This window comes from Microchirus variegatus (genome assembly GCF_963457635.1).
Source record: "Microchirus variegatus genome assembly, chromosome: 1".
NCBI lineage: Eukaryota > Metazoa > Chordata > Actinopteri > Pleuronectiformes > Soleidae > Microchirus > Microchirus variegatus.
Genome location: NC_139802.1, coordinates 19,431,540 through 19,452,742, shown reverse-complemented (window position 1 = coordinate 19,452,742; position 21,203 = coordinate 19,431,540). Strand labels below are relative to the sequence as shown.

Here is a 21,203-nt window from a genome sequence, read left to right as displayed (position 1 = left end):
TGATTAGCATGTGTTCATATATAGTGCAAATACAGTATATATATATTTTTTGTTCCTTCTGCAAAAACACTCATCTGGGAAGAGGAGGACAGTGTCAGTGTGAGTGTATAGCTTGAGAATGGAGGCAAACCCAAAATGACACAACGCGGGTTATAATAAACCGGAATTACAATCGAGAGTCACAAGACTCAGTCACAATTTCACTCGCAGTGACTGGCATTTATCGCAGTTCTCACGTACTTACAGCTTCAGCTTGAGCGAAGATTGACGATCAACCTGGACGTTTGGACGAAGGCAGAGGACGTCTGGGAAATAAACAAATATGGAAGAAAAGGTTATTTCCCTGTTTGTTTTTAGACAATAATCAGAGAATAATGTGTTACCTGATGACCTCGTGACCTTCCAGTCGAGCAGAACAACAGACAGACTCACAGCGGGCTTTGGTTTCTTACAGTAGACAACTTTTTATTACTAAATATCTCATAAATGACCTTGCTTTGATTCTCACAAAGGACTCCTAATTTCCTTTTGGAATGAACTGTGGCTACAAAAAAGCAGACTTTAAAAAAAACAAGAGCCTGGCATATCTGAACAACTAATACAGCAACAGTATAAAACCTATTCTAGTTTTTTCATACTAAAAACACACAAAAAAGTGAGAAACAGGGCTAAATTAAACCTTACTTTAAGTCCAAACTATTATTTCCCTAAAACTGACTTTAAGAGATATACATCATTTTTAAATAGTTTATTATTATTACTTTTAATAAGAGATCTTGACTCTTTTCCTTAATGATTTTTTCTAAATGTCAAAAACATAATGAAAGAAAAGGGCAGGAAGGTGGCTTAAAGGGTTAGGTCTGTTTCAGTGTGTGTGTGTGTGTTTGTGTGTGGCAACACATTGTGACATCACATATAAGAATCCGAAGCCTCCAGAATTGCAGAATTTGAACATTTTTAGACGGCTCCCATTGGACGAAACCAGCTGCCATACACACTGGTGTCCACTCGTGTGTGATACCAGTGCTTTATTTTCTTCTCAATGAGAACATCATTAACAAAAGTGACGTCATGTTCCGTTGAACACAACCTGAAACTCGTGACTGAGACGTTAAATCTTTAGGGAAACTGTGCCAACGTTATAAATCGAGTGAGAAAAAGGCAAATGTTCCTAATCGACTTCCATTCAAACTGACTTCTTCAACCCCGTGGAATCGCCCCGCTGGTGGATAGTCAATATATTTTGACTTCCTCTTTGGCTTCAGGCGTAAAGTTTACACTGCATTAGCGGCTTTCAGGTTGTACGTGAGACTGTCGGAAGTCAAATTTCCAGACTAGAACCAAGTGAGACGATGTGAGAACACACTGGGGAAAAGCACCCGGATAATTCACAGGGAGCGAGTGTGAATGATAGCATTTCTGTTGTCTGATAGTGTAGAGTAAATATTTAAAATACAGTGCACAGTTACAGCTACAGCTGATTCTCCCGTCGGACTCTTCAAACAAATCTATTACACCCACACTTCTTAAAAACCTTGGAAACTACGTCTTTAAATGAGTGAATCAGACATTTGAAGCCAGCTCTCTGTGCTGGGTTAGTGTAGGTGTTGACGCCTCAACACGCACCTCAGAACCTGAACAAACACAGTGAACCTGTGAGAAAACAAACCACCAAGAGCAAGAAAACATGTTTTTTTTGTTTGTTTTTTTTAAACTTGTTGTCCAGTCCATGACTCCTCTTCCTCCTCTTCTTGTGACACTAGCAATGGTCGTCTAACAGTAGCATTTTAAACAGAATCCTCCAAAGCTGGTTACACGATGCCACAAGTGTCGGCTACTTCTTGTTCTTGAAGATGAGCAGAAAAGGCCTCGGGTGTTTGACTGTCGCTGCTGCTGCCTCCTCCTCTGCTCCTCGGTGCCACCGTGCTTTTCTCTTTCTTTTTTTTCCAGAAACGCCCTGTTGGTTTTTCGTCGTACAAAAACACTTTCAGATTTGACCCCGCGGCACCAAGTTTGTGTCCATCAGCAGCTGCGTGTCCTTGAGTGTCCCAGATTTTTGCAAGAAAACAACACGAAACTGACTGTTGGAGGTCAGAGGGGGGAGGCGGCGGAGGTGGCTGCTGGATGTGGCCTCGATTTACCCGGAAGAAGCCCGGGCGGCTGGACGCGGCCGTTTATTCTTAGACGGCGAGGCGGGGAGGATCTGGTGAGGCCCGGTGCCACACGAGGGGGCGAGAGGGCGGGGCTGACATCACATTCAGGAGTGAGCGTGGGTGGGGAGGTGGTTTGGGGCCGGACTGGGATTAGAAGAGGCGCAGGGCTGCGGGTTCAACTGCTGCTGAGGGCTCGACGAAGACGACGAGGAGGAGGAGGAGGAGGAAGGAGGAAGAAGAGAGTCAGCAGAATGTCTGAGGAGGAGGATTTTTGCCTTGGTCCTCGCTCTCCCTGGGCTCAGACCACAGTCGCTCAATGCCCACACACACAAAACTACTGGATGTGGTGAAGTATAGCAGCAGCAGTGTGTGTGTGTGTGTGTGTGTGTGTGTGGATCAGTTATTACTGGGCAATATAAATATGCGTCTGAGAGGAAACTGCTTTGCAAATGTGCCCTTGACTGAGTGTATTTACATGCAAAAAAACTGTATATTTAGACTGCTGATGTGACTGTGTATGTGTGTGTGTGTGTGTGTGTGTGTGTGTGTGTGTGTGTGTGTGTGTGTGTGTATGTGGCCTTGTTTACATGTGCACTGTATATACACATACACATATTTATCCAGCATGTGTGAGAACTCTGTATGTACAAATAAATGTGTGTGTGTGTGTGATGTTTGGACGTGTTGTGTTTATTCCTGTGACTGAATCCCATCAGTCCTGTCAGCCGTCCTCAACCTCTGGCTCCTCCTTCTTCTTCTCTTTCACTTTCACCGAAGACTTCTTAGACACTTTTTTGTCCCCCGCTTCCTTGCTGGCCTCCTTCCCTTCCTTGTCTTTGTCCTTCTTGTCCTTCGATGACTCCTTTTTCTCCTTGGAAGATGATGATGATGACTCCTTCTTGGACTCCTTCTTTGCTTCTTCTTTGGGCTCTTTGCTCGAGTCCTTCCTTGACTCCTTCTTCTCCTTGGATGACTCCTTCTTGTCCTTTTTCCCGTCCTTGAGTGGCTCCTCTGCACCTGTTGCTTCTTCCTTCAGTGAGGCCTCTGATGGCACCTCCTTCTCTTTGGAGTCTTTATCTGGAGGGAAAAAGAGAAATAGATATTAATATAAACACGGGATGCAACGGTATTCGGTATTTTACCGAACCGTTCGGTACACCCTGTTCGGTTCAATATGCAACGGCAAACAACAGTATTTCGGTACGTTTAAGTCCGTCAAAATGTATTAAAATACACAATGCTGCGTGATTGGATCCACTAAGGAGCAGAGACATGAGCAAACTCAGCTCCTTTGCTCATGACGCCTTCAGCGTCAATCAGGTCGAGTGAACGAGACTCTGAAAAAAGGAAGTTTGAAGCGGCACCGTCTTCGTTTAAGTCCGCTGTGTGAGATCATTTAGGATTCAGCGTAGACTACGATGAGAATGAGAAAATTAATGTCAACAACAAACCACGGTGTGCAAACATCTGTTATGCAGCGCAGTGAAGTTGGTTTGAAGTTGGATATTGGACAGACACTCGCTCTACAGCGCCACCCAGAGCAAGCGTCATCACTTGTCTCTTTCACTTAGAGCAGCATGGTGTATTTGTAGTTTTTGTGAGTGCGTTAAAATTGTGTTGATTTTTGTTGGATAGCGCTAAACTTTATTTATTTTTAATTTGTGTGGTTTTATTGTGTGGTTTTTAGTGCACTATTGTTTAAATAAAGTTTGTTGTGTGATTATATCTGTCTTTTTAATTATTTTTACAATGTAATATTGCCTTTGCTCGTCTGAGTAGTTTTATTTTAAGATATCGAAACTGTGGCCCAAAAACCGTGATACATACTGAACCGTGGGGAAACTGTACCGTTGCATCTCTAGCGAACAGCAACACTTGTTTGGTTTAAAAACTCCAGGAAACTACGTGAGGAATTTTCACAATTCCTTGGTTTTATCATGACACTAACATAAATCTGTGCTCTTACTTTCCACAACTGTTGTTTCTTGATACTAACACTTAGTTTGCGCTACACAATTGCAAGTTGTGACTAATTCCCCCCTAATCCCGCTAATAATTGGTAGTTGGCAGCCATTTGTGATCCGATCTCTCAGGACCGATGTTAATACCAGGTCTAAATGGTGGCTTGTGTGTCCCGGGGACATATTTGCGTTCACACATGTAAAAGAATGTGGCCACAATGTGTACCAGAACAAATCTGAATGTGGTTCTTGTAACCGGATTTGCATTCAGAATGTAGCGGGTGAGTTCACACCTGTACACAGAGCGGTGGATAATAGTGAATAGTAGGTTTGAAGAGGGTCACTGGCCCCCGTTTAGACCTGGTATTGACACCCGTCCTAGTTGATCTGATCACTCGTGAACAGATTTCAGTGTGTGAGGACCAGTAGTCCTCATAGAGACCAAAACCTGGTCCCAATGAGGCAGAACATTTCTGACATTTCTGAGGAACTGTTGAAGTCTAGTGCTAAGATTTGAAATGTGGTTATGGTTAGGGATTGACATGAAATGGTGTTTGGTTTAATTTAGGGTATAATGTGTGGTTTAGGCTGTCCAAACGGACGCATTTCAATCCTCAGTCCTTATAAGGATAGCAGCGCAAACCTGTGTGTGCATGTGTGCGCGTACTTGTATTTATATCTTTGCGAGGTCCAAAAAAACTTACAAACCAATATTTGTAAGGACATTTTGACCTTGTGTCTGTGCTTTTTCAGGGTTAAGGCCTGGTTTTAGGGTTATGGTTAAGGTTGTGACAGTTAAGGTTGGGGTAAGGGGCTGGACCACGTGTCAAACTCAAGGCCCGGGGGCCAGATGTGACCAGCCATATCATTTTATGTGGCCTACGAGGTCTATGCTGCCACTAGTTTGCAGTGTATCATTGTATATGGATCATGTGACGAATGCAATTGAGATTGAAATATCCACAAATGATCCCAAAATGTCCAGGAAGAGAAAGATTGATGCAGAAAGAAGGCAGTTTCAAGAAAGATGGGAAGGCTAATACATGTCTGTGCTTCAAGGAGAAAAACTGGTACGTCTTTTGTGTTATGAGGCGGTGTCGGTCGTCAAAGAGTACAATCTACGTCTGCATTTTGACACCAAACAAGGAGCCAAGTGTACCAAAGTTAGCCTTCAAGAAAAACAACAAATTGTCAAAGAATTAAGAGGCAAACTGCGATCGCAGGAGAATGTGTTCACAAAAGCCATAACCAAGTGAAAGCTAGCTTTATTGTGGCTGAAGAAATCACCTGTGCTTCAAAGTCCTTTTCTGAGTGTGAGTTACATTTAGTTACATTAATTCTGTCTTACAGTTACATCTGGCCCTTTGAGGGCAACCATTATGCTGATGTGGCCCTCAGTGAAAATGAGTTTGACACCCCTGGTCAAGGGAATGCATTAGGTCAATGATGTGTCCTCACCAGTTTGTGTGTGTGTGCGCCATTGATTTAAAGCACTACTCACACTGCTGTAACTTAAAATAGAAAGGAACCATTATAGTGTGACAATCAAAAAGACAAGTACATGAATGCACAAACACTGATGAGTGTAAAAAAAAAAACACTGTGAGACAACGAGCAGTCAGGTGCTGTAAGATAAGGAGCTGCTGGTCTCTAATCCATCCTGAGGGCAGATTGCATTCATGCAGCTCAGGAATGTGGACAAATTATGTCCTGAAATCACCTCAGAATGTGGTTCCTGTGATCGGATCTGAGGACGCATTCAGGACAAATTGGGAGCATTCAGACCTGGACTTAATTGATGTTTATACCAGGTCTGAATGGGTGTCTGTGACGCACGGCTCATACACATGAGAACGAGTTTTAGGAGAATCTACAGAAGTTTTGTATCGCCTTGTTTTCTTATTTTTTTTACGCTAAAACACCCAACCTCTTTTGTTTGCTTGCGTTAGCCATTGCAATCTGTTGTCATCTTCTTTTTCTTGTGTTTGGAGGTTGTTTGGTCTATGTGCTTTATGTTTACTTCAATTTTCTTTCCTTAATCCCACTGGCTTGGTTCATTCTGTCTCTGTTACTGTGTATATACACTACCGTTTGTAAAGTTTGGAGTCATTTAGCAGTCACTTACACACACAATTGATAATGGTAAACGACTATTCTAGCTGCAAACATCTGTTTTTAATAAAATATGTACATAGGTGTATAGAGGCCCATTTCCAGTGTTCTAATGGTACATTGTGTTTGCTAATTGTGTTAAAAGGCTATTGGATGATTAGAAAACCCTTGAAAACCCTTGTGCATTGATGTTAGCACAGCTGAAAACAGTTTTGGTGGTTCTTTGAAGGGCAAAATGATTATTTTGAATAAAAATGATTATCTCTAATGTCTTGACTTTATTTTCTATTCATTTTGGAAAAAAAAAAAACGTTTGAACGGTAGTGTATATTGTAATGTATACTTGTTCAAGAATAGCTTTATTTTGATAAAAATGCCCACACTTCACGGATTCTTTGGTGTATTTCTGTGACAGCACCACATACAGGCCTGTACTGTCGGGGTTTAGGGTGATATTGGGGAGTTTCTTTACGGTGTTTATGGAAAAAACCTTCAGGGAAAGCTCTGTTTCTGTGTGGATGAGGCCAGTGTCTCCTAAAAATAGGCTGCACTGAATCAGCTGCTGACATGGTTGAAGGGTTTTTCGGGCAGAGCATGAAGGAGCATCAGGTCATTGTTAACGACGAGCAGCTTTGGACGAGTCGTCGCGAGGATTAAGTGATGTCTGCACGCTCAGCTGTGTTTTGTTCTTTAACAGCCTGATGTGCACACAGCTCTGCTTTCCGAGGTCTCAAGCATCAGGACTAATTGAGTGACAACAGCACCTGTTGCATGACAAAGAGCCCCCCACTTCACTAAAAAGACCCCTCCACCCCTCCACTCCACCAGTACTGCCAAACACACATTCGGGAGCCCCGCCTCCTCCAGATTGGACTGGCTCTCTGATAAGACGATAACGGCACCATCGTCTGCCAACAATGAGACACACTTCTTATCTGCATGAAAACAGATAGGGTTTAGAGACTGGAGACTGCAGCCTGGTATCTCACTGTGTGTGTATGTGTGTGTGTGTGTAGTGTTAGAACAGAGTGTCTGCATGGATCTGCCTTTGCGTGTCCGTGGGGACAGACTGCTTCACGAAATTGTGTGTGTGTGTGTTCACAGACTCCACAGAAGAGCTCTAATCAGATGGCTCATCGTCTAGGGCTTGCAAAGCGAGGGGAGTGTGCGTTTGTGTGTGTGTGTGTGTCAAACAGTAAGTTGGCACACACTTTTACCTCAGCATAAATCTTCTTGCAATTGGCTGACAATTTAATTCTCATAAGGAGGAGAAGGCACGTTTTGAGTTGTAAAAGTTTGTCAAGTGGCCAAAACTCACACCTAAACCTGTTTGTGTTTGCATGTGATGCACGTCATGACATCACACTGCGATATAATCTTTATTGATGTGATAATACATCATTTTATGAAACATACAAACAGAAATCAACTGAATGTTTTTTCGATTTCTCAAATTTGCGCTCCATATCACATGACCCTTCACATACACTTGCAAACAAGAATTAGATCGACCACTGCTGGTTCCTTAAGGACAGAAAATACTCCAAATGAGGGACAGGGATGGTAAAAAGCAGCAGCAGCAGCAGCAGCAGCAGCAGGTCTTTTTCTTTTGTTTGGACGACAATGTTGGTGGAACTGTTACTGACACTAAGTGTTGACTGGCACTGCTTACAATTCATAATCTGTGTTTAAATCCACTGCTGGTAGAGTCATGGCTGAGACGTGGAGAGTAAAAAGGGTTCAGCAGCTTGAATGCAAATGAGGCAGAACCTCATTTCTAAGGAAATGGCTCAGTTTAGAGCTAATATTTGAATTGTGGTTCAGTTAAAGTTAGGGTTATACAATAAGGGGTTATGGCTAAGTTGAGGGGTAATGCTTTGTTTAGACTGTCCAAATGAATGGAAGTCCAGTTGTAAACCGCAGGCTGTATATAAATAATGCATGACATGGAAGTGTCTCAAACCTGTGTCCTCTTGAACTTCACTAGTTATGGAAATATATAATGAAGAACATTCTTAAACATTTCTCTGAGGAGTTTATGGTCTTCAATCGCTTGTTTCAAGTCTTCTTCGATGGAGTACAGTGTCCGTTTTGTAGCATCAAGTCGCCCATAAAGTAGAGGAGGTGTTAAGGTGTGTCTATCGTGTGATTGACGCCGGATGTTCCACATGAACTGTTCCAGAAAATATCCAGAGAGTTATGTCTAAAGCAGGGCTTCTCAATCCTTTTAGATGTTTACCTGCTCCAACATACCTGATTCAAATTGTCAGCTTGTCACCAAGCTCTGCAGAAGTCTGATAATGACCCATCGATTGGAGCAGATTGTAAACATCTAAAACGTGGGTCTTCAGGACCAGGATTGAGAAGCACCGGTCGAGTCACTGTTCCCATATCAAGAAAGAGAGTCAGGACACTTCTGATGCTGTGGTCGTACATGGGCTCCACAGATTTGACCAGGTAGCCAGCAGGAGAAGTTCTCGAGAATATCTGGAGTGACTTTTGCAAACACTTGCGTTCCCACCGAAAAGCCCCTTTGGATACATTCAGGAACATGTCTGGACTTCAGTGCAGGTCTGAAATCAGCCATCATCTCCACCCAAGATGCAGAAGATGCCAAGATACAGCACGAACAAATTCAAACAGCAAATTATCCCTGCAGCCATTAGCCTTTTAAATGACTCGCTGTAATTGCATTTATATTTGTGATGGTATTAACTGTTGTTGTTTGTGGTAACTGCTGGCTGTACAATAAATTGCCCCTTGAGGAAAATATAGATACATTAAACCCTCTGTTCCAAATATAGTTTATTGTGGTATTCGAAAAACCAACATGGCGTTGGGCAAATTCCAGAAACTTGAAGCTTCAAAACATTAATTAAAAAAAAGACAATGGGTGATGATGTTTGGTGTAAAAGTGAGGGATTTTCAGCTTCACAGTTTAACACAGGTTTTAACAGGAGCCTCATTAATCCACTTGTGTTTTCCCACCCCACACACGACAAACAACTCACAACAAGAACAAACTGCATCATAGATACAGCCAGGAGGTACACATTCACACACACACACACACACACACACACACAAGCAGAACACAAGCAAACTCTCTCACATGCCAAATGGTGAATGATTTAGAAGAACAAGTGAGAACAAGCGCAAACACACAAACGACCGCAAATTGTTTGTGTAAAAAAGTGTAAATTTACACATTGACATGCAAATGAATCTGTGCAGAGTTTTACAGTCAGACCATGAAAGCCGTGCTGCTGAGGGTGTGTCTGTGTCCATGTCCGCGCAGTAAAGTGACACAGTGTGCAACAGTGTGTGTACAACTTCACACATTTTAGTGAATGTGACTATCTGAACACTACTCACGCACACAAACCTGTTTTATATCTTCATGAGGACACATCATAGAGATCATGCATTCCCTAACTTTTTAATCCAAACCCCAACCATCACGAAAAATACTCGCACTTACCCTAAAACTTGGTCTTAACCCTATAAAAGCCATTTAAAGTTGTAGGGTCCTGACAAAATGTCCCTACAAAGAAAGGTTTGTACGTTTTTGGACCTCACAAAGAAATACAAGTATGCACACACATACAAACAAGTATGCACACACATACAAACTTGTACTTAGGTATTGGTGAGGAAACGTTATATACATAATGCATTCCCGAGCCCCTTACCCTAACCTTAACCGTCAAAACTAAAGAGAGCCTAACCTTCACCCTCACCCTAACCCAAAAAACACAAACAGTTGTGGGCCCCAGACAAAAAAGTCCTCAGTTTTGCTGGTTCTTTGCGTAAGCGTAAGCATAACATGACCACTAACCTTAACCAAACCACTGTTCACATATTAGCCTTACAACGTCCTGAATAGGTAACAAACAAACACACACACACACGCACGCAAGCACACACGGACGCACGCACGCATACACACACAGCTACACAAAACTGTGTGTGTGTGTTATGGATGTACAGTATTTGCTGCATTCATCCTGACTGATTTTGCTTCATAATTAAAAATATTATGCAGCAAGGTTTTCCTATAAAATGACGTTCCCTCACAAGTAAACAGCACTCTCGACACGCAACACATTTTCTGAACCAAAGACGTTAATAGTTACTTGTTGAAGTGTTGGCAGACTGGCATGTCAACCTACTGTAACAGTGCTTAAGACACACGTGGGGCTTTCCTGGTTATGATCGTTTTTTTCTCTTTACTCTGTAAAGCAGCCATGGAGCCTACGTCTGAGTAATGATCATGAGGCATGATGACACAGGCTTTACTTTTGTTTTGTGGTTGTTGTTTTTTAGTCTCACTGTTAATCTTCCAGTGCATTATGAGCGCCGGAGATTTAAACCATATCACTTGATCTTCATCATCTGCCGAGCGGCTGCAAACTGCACGTCTGCACACAGTCTGAAACTGAACTTGATCACGGTTGTGATAAGTGTTTCTGATGACTTACACTGAGAGGAAACTCAAACCAATCTGTGATTGTGGCTGGTAACCAATCAACACTCGGGTATGTTCGGGGTTCACTGAGTGTCTTTCTCTGTGTCTTCTGTAACGAGACAGAACTTGCAAAGTGTACAAGAAAAAGGATTTTGCTTGTACACTTTGCCCCCCCCCCCCAACAAATCCTCCTTGCTGCACCTATACATTTGGTGTGTTGGTTGGTTTTATAAATGTCTCTCTTGCTTAAAGATGTACAGAGCCTATTCTCAGACCATCCATCCATCCACCCATCCATTATCTACCGCTTTATCCTCCACCAGAGGGTCGCAGGGGGTGCTGTGACATTGGGCGATAGGCGGGGTACACCCTGGACAGTTCGCCAGTCCATCACAGGGCCACATATAGAGACAAACAACCATTCACTCACACTGTTCTCAAACCATAGATTGGGATATTTTTTGTTGCTTTTCTGGTTTTATGTTTTCATCTTGTGGTGCTGAATGGACAGCTCCTATCAAAATGACCCAAAAATGTATTTATGAGACAGTTCTCTTTCACTTGATTTAATGATCTAGTCCTAAAATGTTGATGAAACAAGCTTTAAGGGCATTTTTTTTGTCCTGTCTTCACTCCTTCAATCCTTGCCATCACCTGCTACCTGAGACTTTTAAGTGGCATATACGGGATTTCTGTGTGACAGTGTTGAATCCTTTAATTTATGCCGTTTTAATAGAGCAGCACTTTAGTTCTTAGACACCGGTGTTTGTTTTTCTTTAGCACAGAAGCTGTTGCTGTTGATGAAAAAGGAGTGGCGGTGAATATGAGGTCTGATTGGAATGATGCAGCACATTCTTCTGTTAAAACCCTGGATCTGCATGACAGCAGAATGAGCCGTCAGGAGCATTTTCCCAGGAAAGCTATTGTCTATCCCCTCCTGGATTTTCTTCTTTTTTTTTTTCACTACACCAGCAGAAAAAATAAGTGAGCCGTGTGAGAGCGAGTTTCCCCAGGGGAGCGGTAGCAAAGGGTCGATAAACATTGACGTTGTAAGACAAGATGGCAGCTTCCCTCCTCTATGGAAATCCAGAGGGGTCAGGTCACATCTTGTCAGTCCGCTAATTCAACAAACTAACAAAGTGGAAGGTCTGTAGACTAAACAAAGCAGAGGCCGCTGCTGCACATAGCTTCTGAGCAGCCGGGAACCAAGTGACGCTAAGCCCTTTTCACATGGGACAGGAGCTACCTGGAAACGTCTGGTGGGTTTTTCAGTTTTGGTCCCATGTGAATCTCCTACGACAAACGTCTGGATGGGATCCGTTTGACAGGAAACTACGGTTAATGTAGTTTCTGACATTGCACATCGTTGACTTTAGTGAATGGTCCTTAAGGGAATAAAACTATTATAACATCGTTCCCCCTAAATGACTGTGGAGGTGTTTCATTTTCAGAAACACACACACACACAAGAAATCAGCCCACTCATGCACAGGCCGTCTGGACTCGTGTTTGGTTTGTCAGCCGTGGAACTGCAGCCTCTCCTTCTTTTTTTTCAATGTTTTAATGTTTCCATTTTAGCAGAGATGGTTTATTAGTCCATTGTGGTGACTTCACCTCAACTGTACGATTATTATTTGTTTTGTCATAGAATCAGGGTTTTTGTGTGTCTGTATTACTCAGGTTTGGGTTTGTGGTGGCCAGTTCAGTTCCCATGGTGAACTGTGGAAGGGAAAAGTGAACGAGAAACACACACAATGCACGTCCTGCAGAAGCTGAGCGAACCATGTCTGGAAATTCTAAGATTGATTCTCCTGCAGTGACTGAGGTGCTGCTGCTGCTGCTGTCTTGGCCAGATCTTCCTTCAAAGTAACCTTTTGTATTTGACATCTTTCTTACGCCAAACTGGGAGATTAAAGCTGAGGTCAGTAATTCCAGCATGGCGTCCTAAAAGTTACGTTCCTAAACAACTAACCTGCTTTCTTGGAAAGTCTTTTGATGAATAAAAGTGTGACTTTTAATGGAAAACACAAACAAAATTGTATAGGTGACCCCAAACTTTTGAACGGTAGTGTAAATATAGTAAATAAAAGGCAGAACATTGCACGTGGAACCTTTAAATGAGACCAATAAATAATTGTGTGTCTCCCTGATGCTTCCTTTCACGAAATCTTCTCAGGAAACAAAAGTGTTCTCCACCGTTTTCCCAGAGCTGCTGTGACCCCTACAATGAGACTCTGAGTTTCTCAACATATCGAGACTCTTCATCTGCCTCAGAGTTTAGAGGGCAACACTTGTTTGTTCCTCGTGGAACAAAAACCAAAACCACAGCAACAAAAGTCGGTGTGTCGATTAGATAAGGTGAGCGACGCTATCTGTGCTGCGTTCAAAGCCTTGTGTTCCGCCTGAGTGCGCGTGTTAGCAGCGGATCGCGGTGCTGCATTCATCTGCAGGCAGCCGTAGTCAAAATAGAGGCGGCCGCACAGATCGCCCGCATCCCCGACCCAATCAGCATGGAGGAGACTGCGGCTGATTTACAGAGTCCACTGAGCCGAGTGTGTGTGAACGTTTCTCCCAGAGAGAGAGACGAGATGAGCAAATATCTGATTCGTATCTGTGTGCGCACTGTGAGTGTGTTTTCCTGAGTGTGTAAAGCGACTGAAATCACATGGAACTTTCAGACAGAAAATAGCATTACTGAGAAAATGAGCAGCACGCATCTTCATCAACATGATCGCTCGTTTTCACACCTAATAGTTCCGCTAGACTCGATACGATTGAGGACACATTCAGCTGGTCTGAGTTAGCTTTCACACTTTCGCACTTTTTTACAGCAGATTCTTTAAATGAAATAGTAGGACAAACACAGGATTTACCAGCAGAGGCGCAGCCTGTGAACAGGCAAGGCGGGCAACTGCTTGGGGCCCTGAGCTGATTGGGGGCCCCCGAAACTCGGAGCCTGAGGGCTGTTTTTACTGAAATTGCTGTGACCAGCCGCATCCCAGTCCCCCTTAAAAAACAATGGGCAATTTGCAATGACTTCTCAGTAGGAAACCTCCCTAAAGGGGCCTCACCTCACTTTAACCTGTGTGAAGTTATTGTTCTGCAAGTTGGAAAATGAAGAGGATTATTTACAGTGTAATGCATATCTTTTTTACTCAGTATATATGTTTTTTTTTTTCAGTTATTTATAGTATTTTATTGTTCTATATATTTATATTGTTTTATAATGTGGGTTCTTTACAGTGTAATTTTTTTTTCCTACGTTTATATCGTTTTTAAAAGCTATTTCCTGTATTTTATTGTTCTTTACATTTATATTAAATATTGTAATATTTTATATATATATTATAAAATAAAGTATATATATATATATATATTTTGAACTCATACATTTTTCGATGGTGTCAGATTATTTATAACATAATGGTGATGAACACTGGTTGGAAGGCCCCCCTGGGAATTTTTGCTTAGGGCCCCAGACTCTAGAATCGCCTGTTTACCAGTAACATGAATGAAGGTTCCAGTCCAGTATTAACAGAGCTGTGTTATTGTTCAGGTGTAAGGGGAGATCACGCTAAATAATTAAAAAAAAGTTTTTTTGTTTCCTGATTTTTATGTATATACAGTATATATATACATATATACACATGCATATATACACATGTATATATATGTATATATATATATACACATATAATATACATATATAAATATAACTGCATACATATTTTCTGGATGTGTTCCAGTAAAGTGAAATAGAAATAATGACGCTCTATCGTCGTCGTAGCATTGCTAAAACAACAAATCTAAAGGTGGCCTAAAACTTCTGTACAGTAGTGTATACGCGGCAACAATTTCTCCCGGGTAACGTTCTACACGTGTGTATGTTTTGGTTGTGTTTACCCACAATGCCTTGCGTTGTAGTCCGCTTTTTACGTTTTTAGGCGGACCACAGTTTGCTTCTTTGGTGCGGATCAGAGTTCGGGTGTGCATTCATTCTCACCTCCCCAAACGAACCGGACTTTCCGAGCAAACGAACTTGGATTCGAATGAGAAGGAGCAGGTGTAAATACGACTTTAGTGGGCCCTCGCAATAATTTCAAAACCTGAGGTTTGGAATGCACGTTTTACGCTGTCTTGAGTCTGCTGATTCTCTTGATAAAGAGTTAAAAAACATATCTTTTTAGACAGGGTTATAGCTCTAGAATGTCGCTCACGCTCACGCTCTCACTGACACTTATTTCTATTTAAACTCACTCACTCATTCATTCATGACGGTCACGGGGGTCGCTGGTGCCAATCTCAGCTGACAGAGAGTGGTGCGGCACACAGTGGACAGGTCACCAGTCCATCACAGGGCCACATATAGAGACAGTTACACTGGTTTAAAAAATCTATGAAGTTGTATCAAGTCCATGTTTTTCTTATCTTGTTTTGCATGTTATTTGCTGTGGAGCACTTCGTTGTGATTTGTATCTGTGAAAAGTGCCACTTAGTGCCACAAACCCTCCTGGCTGGAAATAAAACCTAATAATAAGATTGTTTTAATGAGAAATATGATGAGAAAAGAAGGGAATGAATAAAGGAAAATAAAAGGTGCATGAAGCTGGAACAAGAATTACAGGAAGAGAGCACTCACTTCGTCTCAGGAACTCATACATTCACAAGATAGTAATTTATATAAAAAAACAAAAAAAAACAATAAAGCGAAAAAAGAGCATACTAACAAAGATTAAGAGCGAGCGAGGTTCGCCATCTTCTCTCTCTCTCTCTCTGGGTGTGGTATAGTGGGTGGGTTCATTCCCGCGGTCAGCAAAGATATTTTCTCTCTGCTCAGCTACGCCCTGTTACTAACCAACACACACAAACACACACACACACACACACACACACACACACACACACACACACACACACACACACACACACACACACACACACACACACACACACACACACACACACACACACACACACACACACACACACACTCAGGTCTGCACAGCTATCCTTCTCAGGGACTTCACTGCACTTCGACAGGCCTCACCAGTCTTATCCCTAACCCTTCTAACCTTGACCATAACCAGTTAATGACTAACCTTAACCCAAACTTAACCACAGCCTCATCCAGTTCCTCAGAAATAAGGTTTTCTGCATCATTAAGGACCAGGTTTTTGGTCTCCATGAGGACTACTGGCCCCCGAGGAGGTCGGTGTTTATGTCAGGGGGAAAAAAAGGTCCTAAAGAGGCAACAGATACAAGCACACGCGCAAACACACACACGTGGCTCTGTCAACTTCCATAATACACTCTGCCTAAATACAGACAGCCACATCAGAGAGGACATTTACAAGACTGGCTGAGTTACACACACACACACACACACACACACATACACACATACATGCGCACACACCCAAGAACTCATTTCAAAGCATAAACACAGTGTATGACAAATGACACTCATGACATCCTTCACGCACACAACAATTACAGCGACAATGCAAAACACACAAAGTGTTGTGCAGAGAATGTGTGTGTGTGTTTTGTTTGCTTCTGTGTTTCTGTGGTCTGTAACAGTAACAGTCCATCCCTGCACACATGAGAAGCAGCCGCCTCACAAACAGGATTTCGCCCTCTGCGTTTACACCCACCAAATATGCCCAGTATGCTTTTGTTAAAAATATAACCTGCATCTGTGTGTGTCTGTGTGTGTAGGGCTGGAGTCTCAGTCTGGCCCGAGCCACAGACTCTCTGCCAACATCATTTAAAGCTCTCTCTCTTGCATTTATGTCACATTAGTAAGAGAGTGTCCAATAAAATATGGATGTTTTTATTGTTTTAAATAAGAATTTTTCATTCATTACAACAAGATCCAAGATTATTTTATAATCACGCACTCTGTAACATCCATCCATCCATCCATTATCTACCGCTTTATCCTCCACCGGAGGGTCATGGGGGTGCTGTGTCTATCTCAGCTGACATAGGGCGATAGGCGGGGTACACCCAGGACAGTTCGCCAGTCCATCACAGGGCCACGTAGAGACAAACAACCATTCACGCTCACATTCACACCTACAGCCAATTTAGTGTGACCAATTTACCTAATCCCCATATTTGCATGTTTTTGGACTGTGGGAGGAAGCCAGAGAACCCTGAGAACCCCCCCCCCCCCCCCTTCTGCCCTTGCTCCAAACGGGGCTCGAACCTGGGGCAACAGCGCTAACCACTACGCCAACCGGCCCCACACTGTAACAATGTAACATTATTATTAATTAACATTAATTATATAATGCCTACAATTTCAAAATCTACTTAAAGTTCCAAAATTGACTTACAATTCCAAAATCTACTTATAATTCTTTTTGTCAAAAAAATAACATTATTATTAATTATCATTAATTATATAATGCTATAATCTACTTAAGGTTTCAAAATCTACGTATGGTTCCAAATTGGACTTATAATTCCAAAATTGATTTATAATTCCAAAATTTAATTTTAAGTTCCAAAATCTACTTATAGTTCCAAATTCTACTTACAATTTCAAAATCTACTTATAATTATTTTTGTAAAAAATATAACCTGCATCTGTGTGTGTGTGTGTGTGTGTGTGTGTGTGTGTGTAGGGCTGGAGTCTCAGTTTGGCCCGAGCCACAGACTCTCTGCCAACATCACTTACACACATACATGTTCGCACAGTGAAAACAGAGGGAGGATGAAACACGAGCTCTCCCCGCTGCTGCCCAGTAAAAATACGCTGCGGTGGGAGAAATGGCCGCCGTGTCACTGACTTCTTCAAGATGCTGATGTGTCTGTGAACAGTGAAGTCTTTCCTGCTGAGGACCTGCGTGGTGAACCGCGCATGTTCCCGCTCCGTTGTCACTTTAAAATCGTACGATGTTACACAACAGAACATTGTATCAGGATTACTCAGCCTGTTTATCCTATGTGTGTGTGTGTGTGTGTCTGTGCGTGTGTGTGTGTGTGTGCATGTGCGTGCAGTGTGTGTGAGGGTTCTGGCAGGGTAAAGGGTCACAGGGCCAACACTCAAAGACAAACAAGTGAGTGTTCCAACTCTGAGCCCGGTCACACTTAAGAGTGTTCAGCATCCAGAGCAACACACACGTACACAGAGACACGACTACAGCATGAATCAAGTGACATACTATACTGACAGGGTTATAATCCAACATCCCTCTCCTTCTCTCCTCTTTGCCTTTTCTCACTCACTGTATGTTTACACATACAGCAGTAGTTCTACGTTTCGGATTAGGATTAACAATCAATCAACTACTGAATAAATCCTCAGCTATTTTCAGATTTTTCAGCTCCATGAGAATATTTTCTGATATTGACATCATTAAAAACCTGAATAAGTTTGGTTTGTGGACAAAACATTTGAGAACATCACCATTTCCAGGTTTGGGGGGGGGGGGGGGACAACAATCAATGGATAAACCGATGATGATCAACAATACTGATCGCAGTTCAACTGTGACAAACGAATAACTGATTATTAATCAATGACGTCCACTAATATTATAATCAATAAATCAGTTTGAATTGTTTTGTTTTAATAATTAAAACACCCTTTCTGATATTTCAGCTCCTTAAATGTGAATATTTATTGGTTTCTTTGCTCCGTTTGATTGATCGATTATGAAAATAAACATTGGTTGCAGCCCTAGCCTGGCGTGAATGATGGGAACTTTGAATTTACTCACTGTGCAAAAATACGGCATGAAGACGCCATGACTTTCTTCTGTGTGACAACATCAACACATGGAATATTAAAGAAAAAGAGGGAGCAGAGAGGGAGCGGAGGGAGCAGGTCTGTGACCTTGGCCGTCCCTGGAGCCAATTATAAAAATATTTGCAGATATTTTCATACCTTTTCATATTTCAGGGGGCCGAGTGTTTTCCTTGTCGCTCACACAGAGCAGAGGGAGGAAGGGGGCAACACCCAGGCTGGCAAGCCACAGAGGTGGCACCCTGCTACGGACACGCACGCACACGCACACACACACACACACTCCCCAGCCTCTTAACCAAGCAGCAAGACCCCTGAGGAGCTGAGGGGCACCACAGAGTGTACATTACAATGTGTACACAAAACCACCAAAGCACCTTCAAAATAGATGCACACACGCTGTATGTGCATGTGTGTGTGTGTGTGTGTGTTGACAGTTATGTGGTCAGCTATCATTCATCCACTTCCTCACCACCAAAAAAAAGGATATTTCAAATGAATGTATTTGAAATTCTTGAATCTAACGTACATTTTTGAAGATTTTACACCTAACCCTCAAAATGTCCATAAAGGACCAGACAATGTCCTGTAACCTAAGTGCTTTTGTCAATTTTTTCCCCAGAATAACTTAGAATATCTGGCCGTTATTTACAATAACTGCATGAAAAACACTGCAGTTGTAGATTTTGCGTGTTCAATTTGAAATTTGAAGTATAGTATGAGTATAACACATATTTACAATAATAAAAACTAGAAAAGCACTCGGAGAGCACAGCTCAGTGCCTACAAAATGCACCTTGTCGGCGCACCTGGGTCAGACAGCGAGTGTTGTAACCAGTGATAGCGTCTACAGATCATGCCCAAAATTTAAACACTTGTTCCTGGTCTCATTGCGGACATTTCCTGATTTCATCCAAATCTGTCCGTGACTTTTTCGAGTTATGTTGCTAATTAACAGACAGACAGACAAACAGACTCTGGTGAAAACATAACCTCCGGAGGTAAAAATTTAGTCTTTGGCCCCGTCCCAATACCTCCCCTAACCCTCAATTTTTGCCTTAACCCTAAATTTTGCGCGTTCATGTGTAGGGGGTAGCAAGGGGGAGTATGATTTTGCCCTTATAATCAATTTATAAAAGCAGCTAGCTAACTAGCTAACTATCTAGCTAGCGGCTATTTGCTGAGTGCTTCGAGAGAGTAGTAGCACGCGCCACTGGTAGAATTGTCGACATGTGACGTAGGTTAGCACGTTCGTTTTGTTCACTGCGCTAATTAGCGTACAGTGGTGTTCCAATTCCATAGGGAAGCCACTTCCTTCAACGACGGGAATTTGACATGAAAATCAAACATCTGTGGAGATTTTAGCCACACGAAAATCTGAAAAGAAATGTCCAATAAAAATGTCATAAATTAACTCAAAATCTTACACACATTATTAAAAGAAAAGTGTTTCACGGTCTACATTTTAATGCTGTGCCCTCATCGTGTTTTCATTTCTAAATAGTGCAATAAAACATTGCAAATGTTCCCTGTAGATGACACAACTCCACACTGTGACCACAAAATGTGAGCGCAAAGTGTTCACTGATCCCTCCCACACTCTCCATGTGTGTGTGTGTGTGTGTGTGTGTGTGTGTGTGTGTGTGTGTGTGTGTGTGCCAGGTTTACGTCTAATAGATTTACCCATCACTGGTAAACCACACACACACACACACACACACACACACACACACACACACACACCCCAAATTGACTATAAACACACTTTATTCCCCTGAACTAACTGGTGGAAAACTTGTACCTGGAAACACATGCAGCTCTTTCACCAACGCCAAATGAATTCCACGCAGCCTTCGAGTGATGCTCAATATAATTTTTGAATTGCTCAGTCATTTTAATCACATTTACCACAAATACACGCGCGCACACATACACACATTGAAAGGAAAAGTTCTCTCTCTCGCATTTATGTCACATTTTTTCAAAGCCGCATTAATAAGAGAGTGTCCGATAAAATATGGATGTTTTTATTGTTTTAAATAGGATTTTTTTATTTCATTAAAATAAGATCCAAGATTATTTTATAGTCACAAACTCTGGAACAATGCAACATTATTATTAATTAACGTGAATTATATAATTCCAAAATGTACTTATAGTTCTACTTAGTTCTATTATATTAGTTCTACATATATATACACACGTACGTATATATGTATGTATATATATATATACACATACTGTATATATGAAAAGGTCAAAACCCTGTCTCTCTCTCACCAGTAAACTCTCAGTTTTGTGTCAGTTGTAGCTGCAGTCCTGTAATCACGGCTGCAAATCCCAGCCAGAATGTAAACACAGGACAAGGACACACACTTGACAAAAAAAGGAACCAATATTAACATCAATTGATAAAAAAAAAAATCTATTGTTAAATAATTGCAATTGTTAACACCTGATTAGGTTTATGGACCAGTGTAGAGGTTGCTGATGGTTCCTGATGGTAACTTTTCTAGTTATTACATGGTTCTGTGTAACTCGAGTCGAGAACACATCGCGTTTCAAAACTTGTTTTTAAGTTTGACAAAAACAAAGTAACAATTTAAAAAAGTTGTGAAATGGCTTTTGCACATTAGACATGAATTTTAGACACAAACACCCACACGAGTGATTAATCTGACCACTCCTGTTCTTGGCAATGAACTTCCGCCAGTAAATCTAGGCTCTAGTGGCAGTCTGCATTCCACACACAC

At 41.9% G+C, this 21,203-nt stretch overlaps 1 protein-coding gene across 1 annotated transcript in view; it reads right to left on the bottom strand.

Moving 5' to 3' along the window:
- Positions 1-2,874: 2,874 nt before the first annotated feature.
- bbs9 (Bardet-Biedl syndrome 9) overlaps positions 2,875-21,203 on the bottom strand; it is a gene marked incomplete at both ends in the record, with an annotated part of 193,403 nt that continues 175,074 nt past the window's right edge. The window contains one exon of the mRNA XM_083888066.1: positions 2,875-3,230. Within this exon, the coding sequence (XP_083744192.1) occupies positions 2,875-3,230 (356 nt within the window). The remainder of the gene's footprint in view (positions 3,231-21,203) is intronic.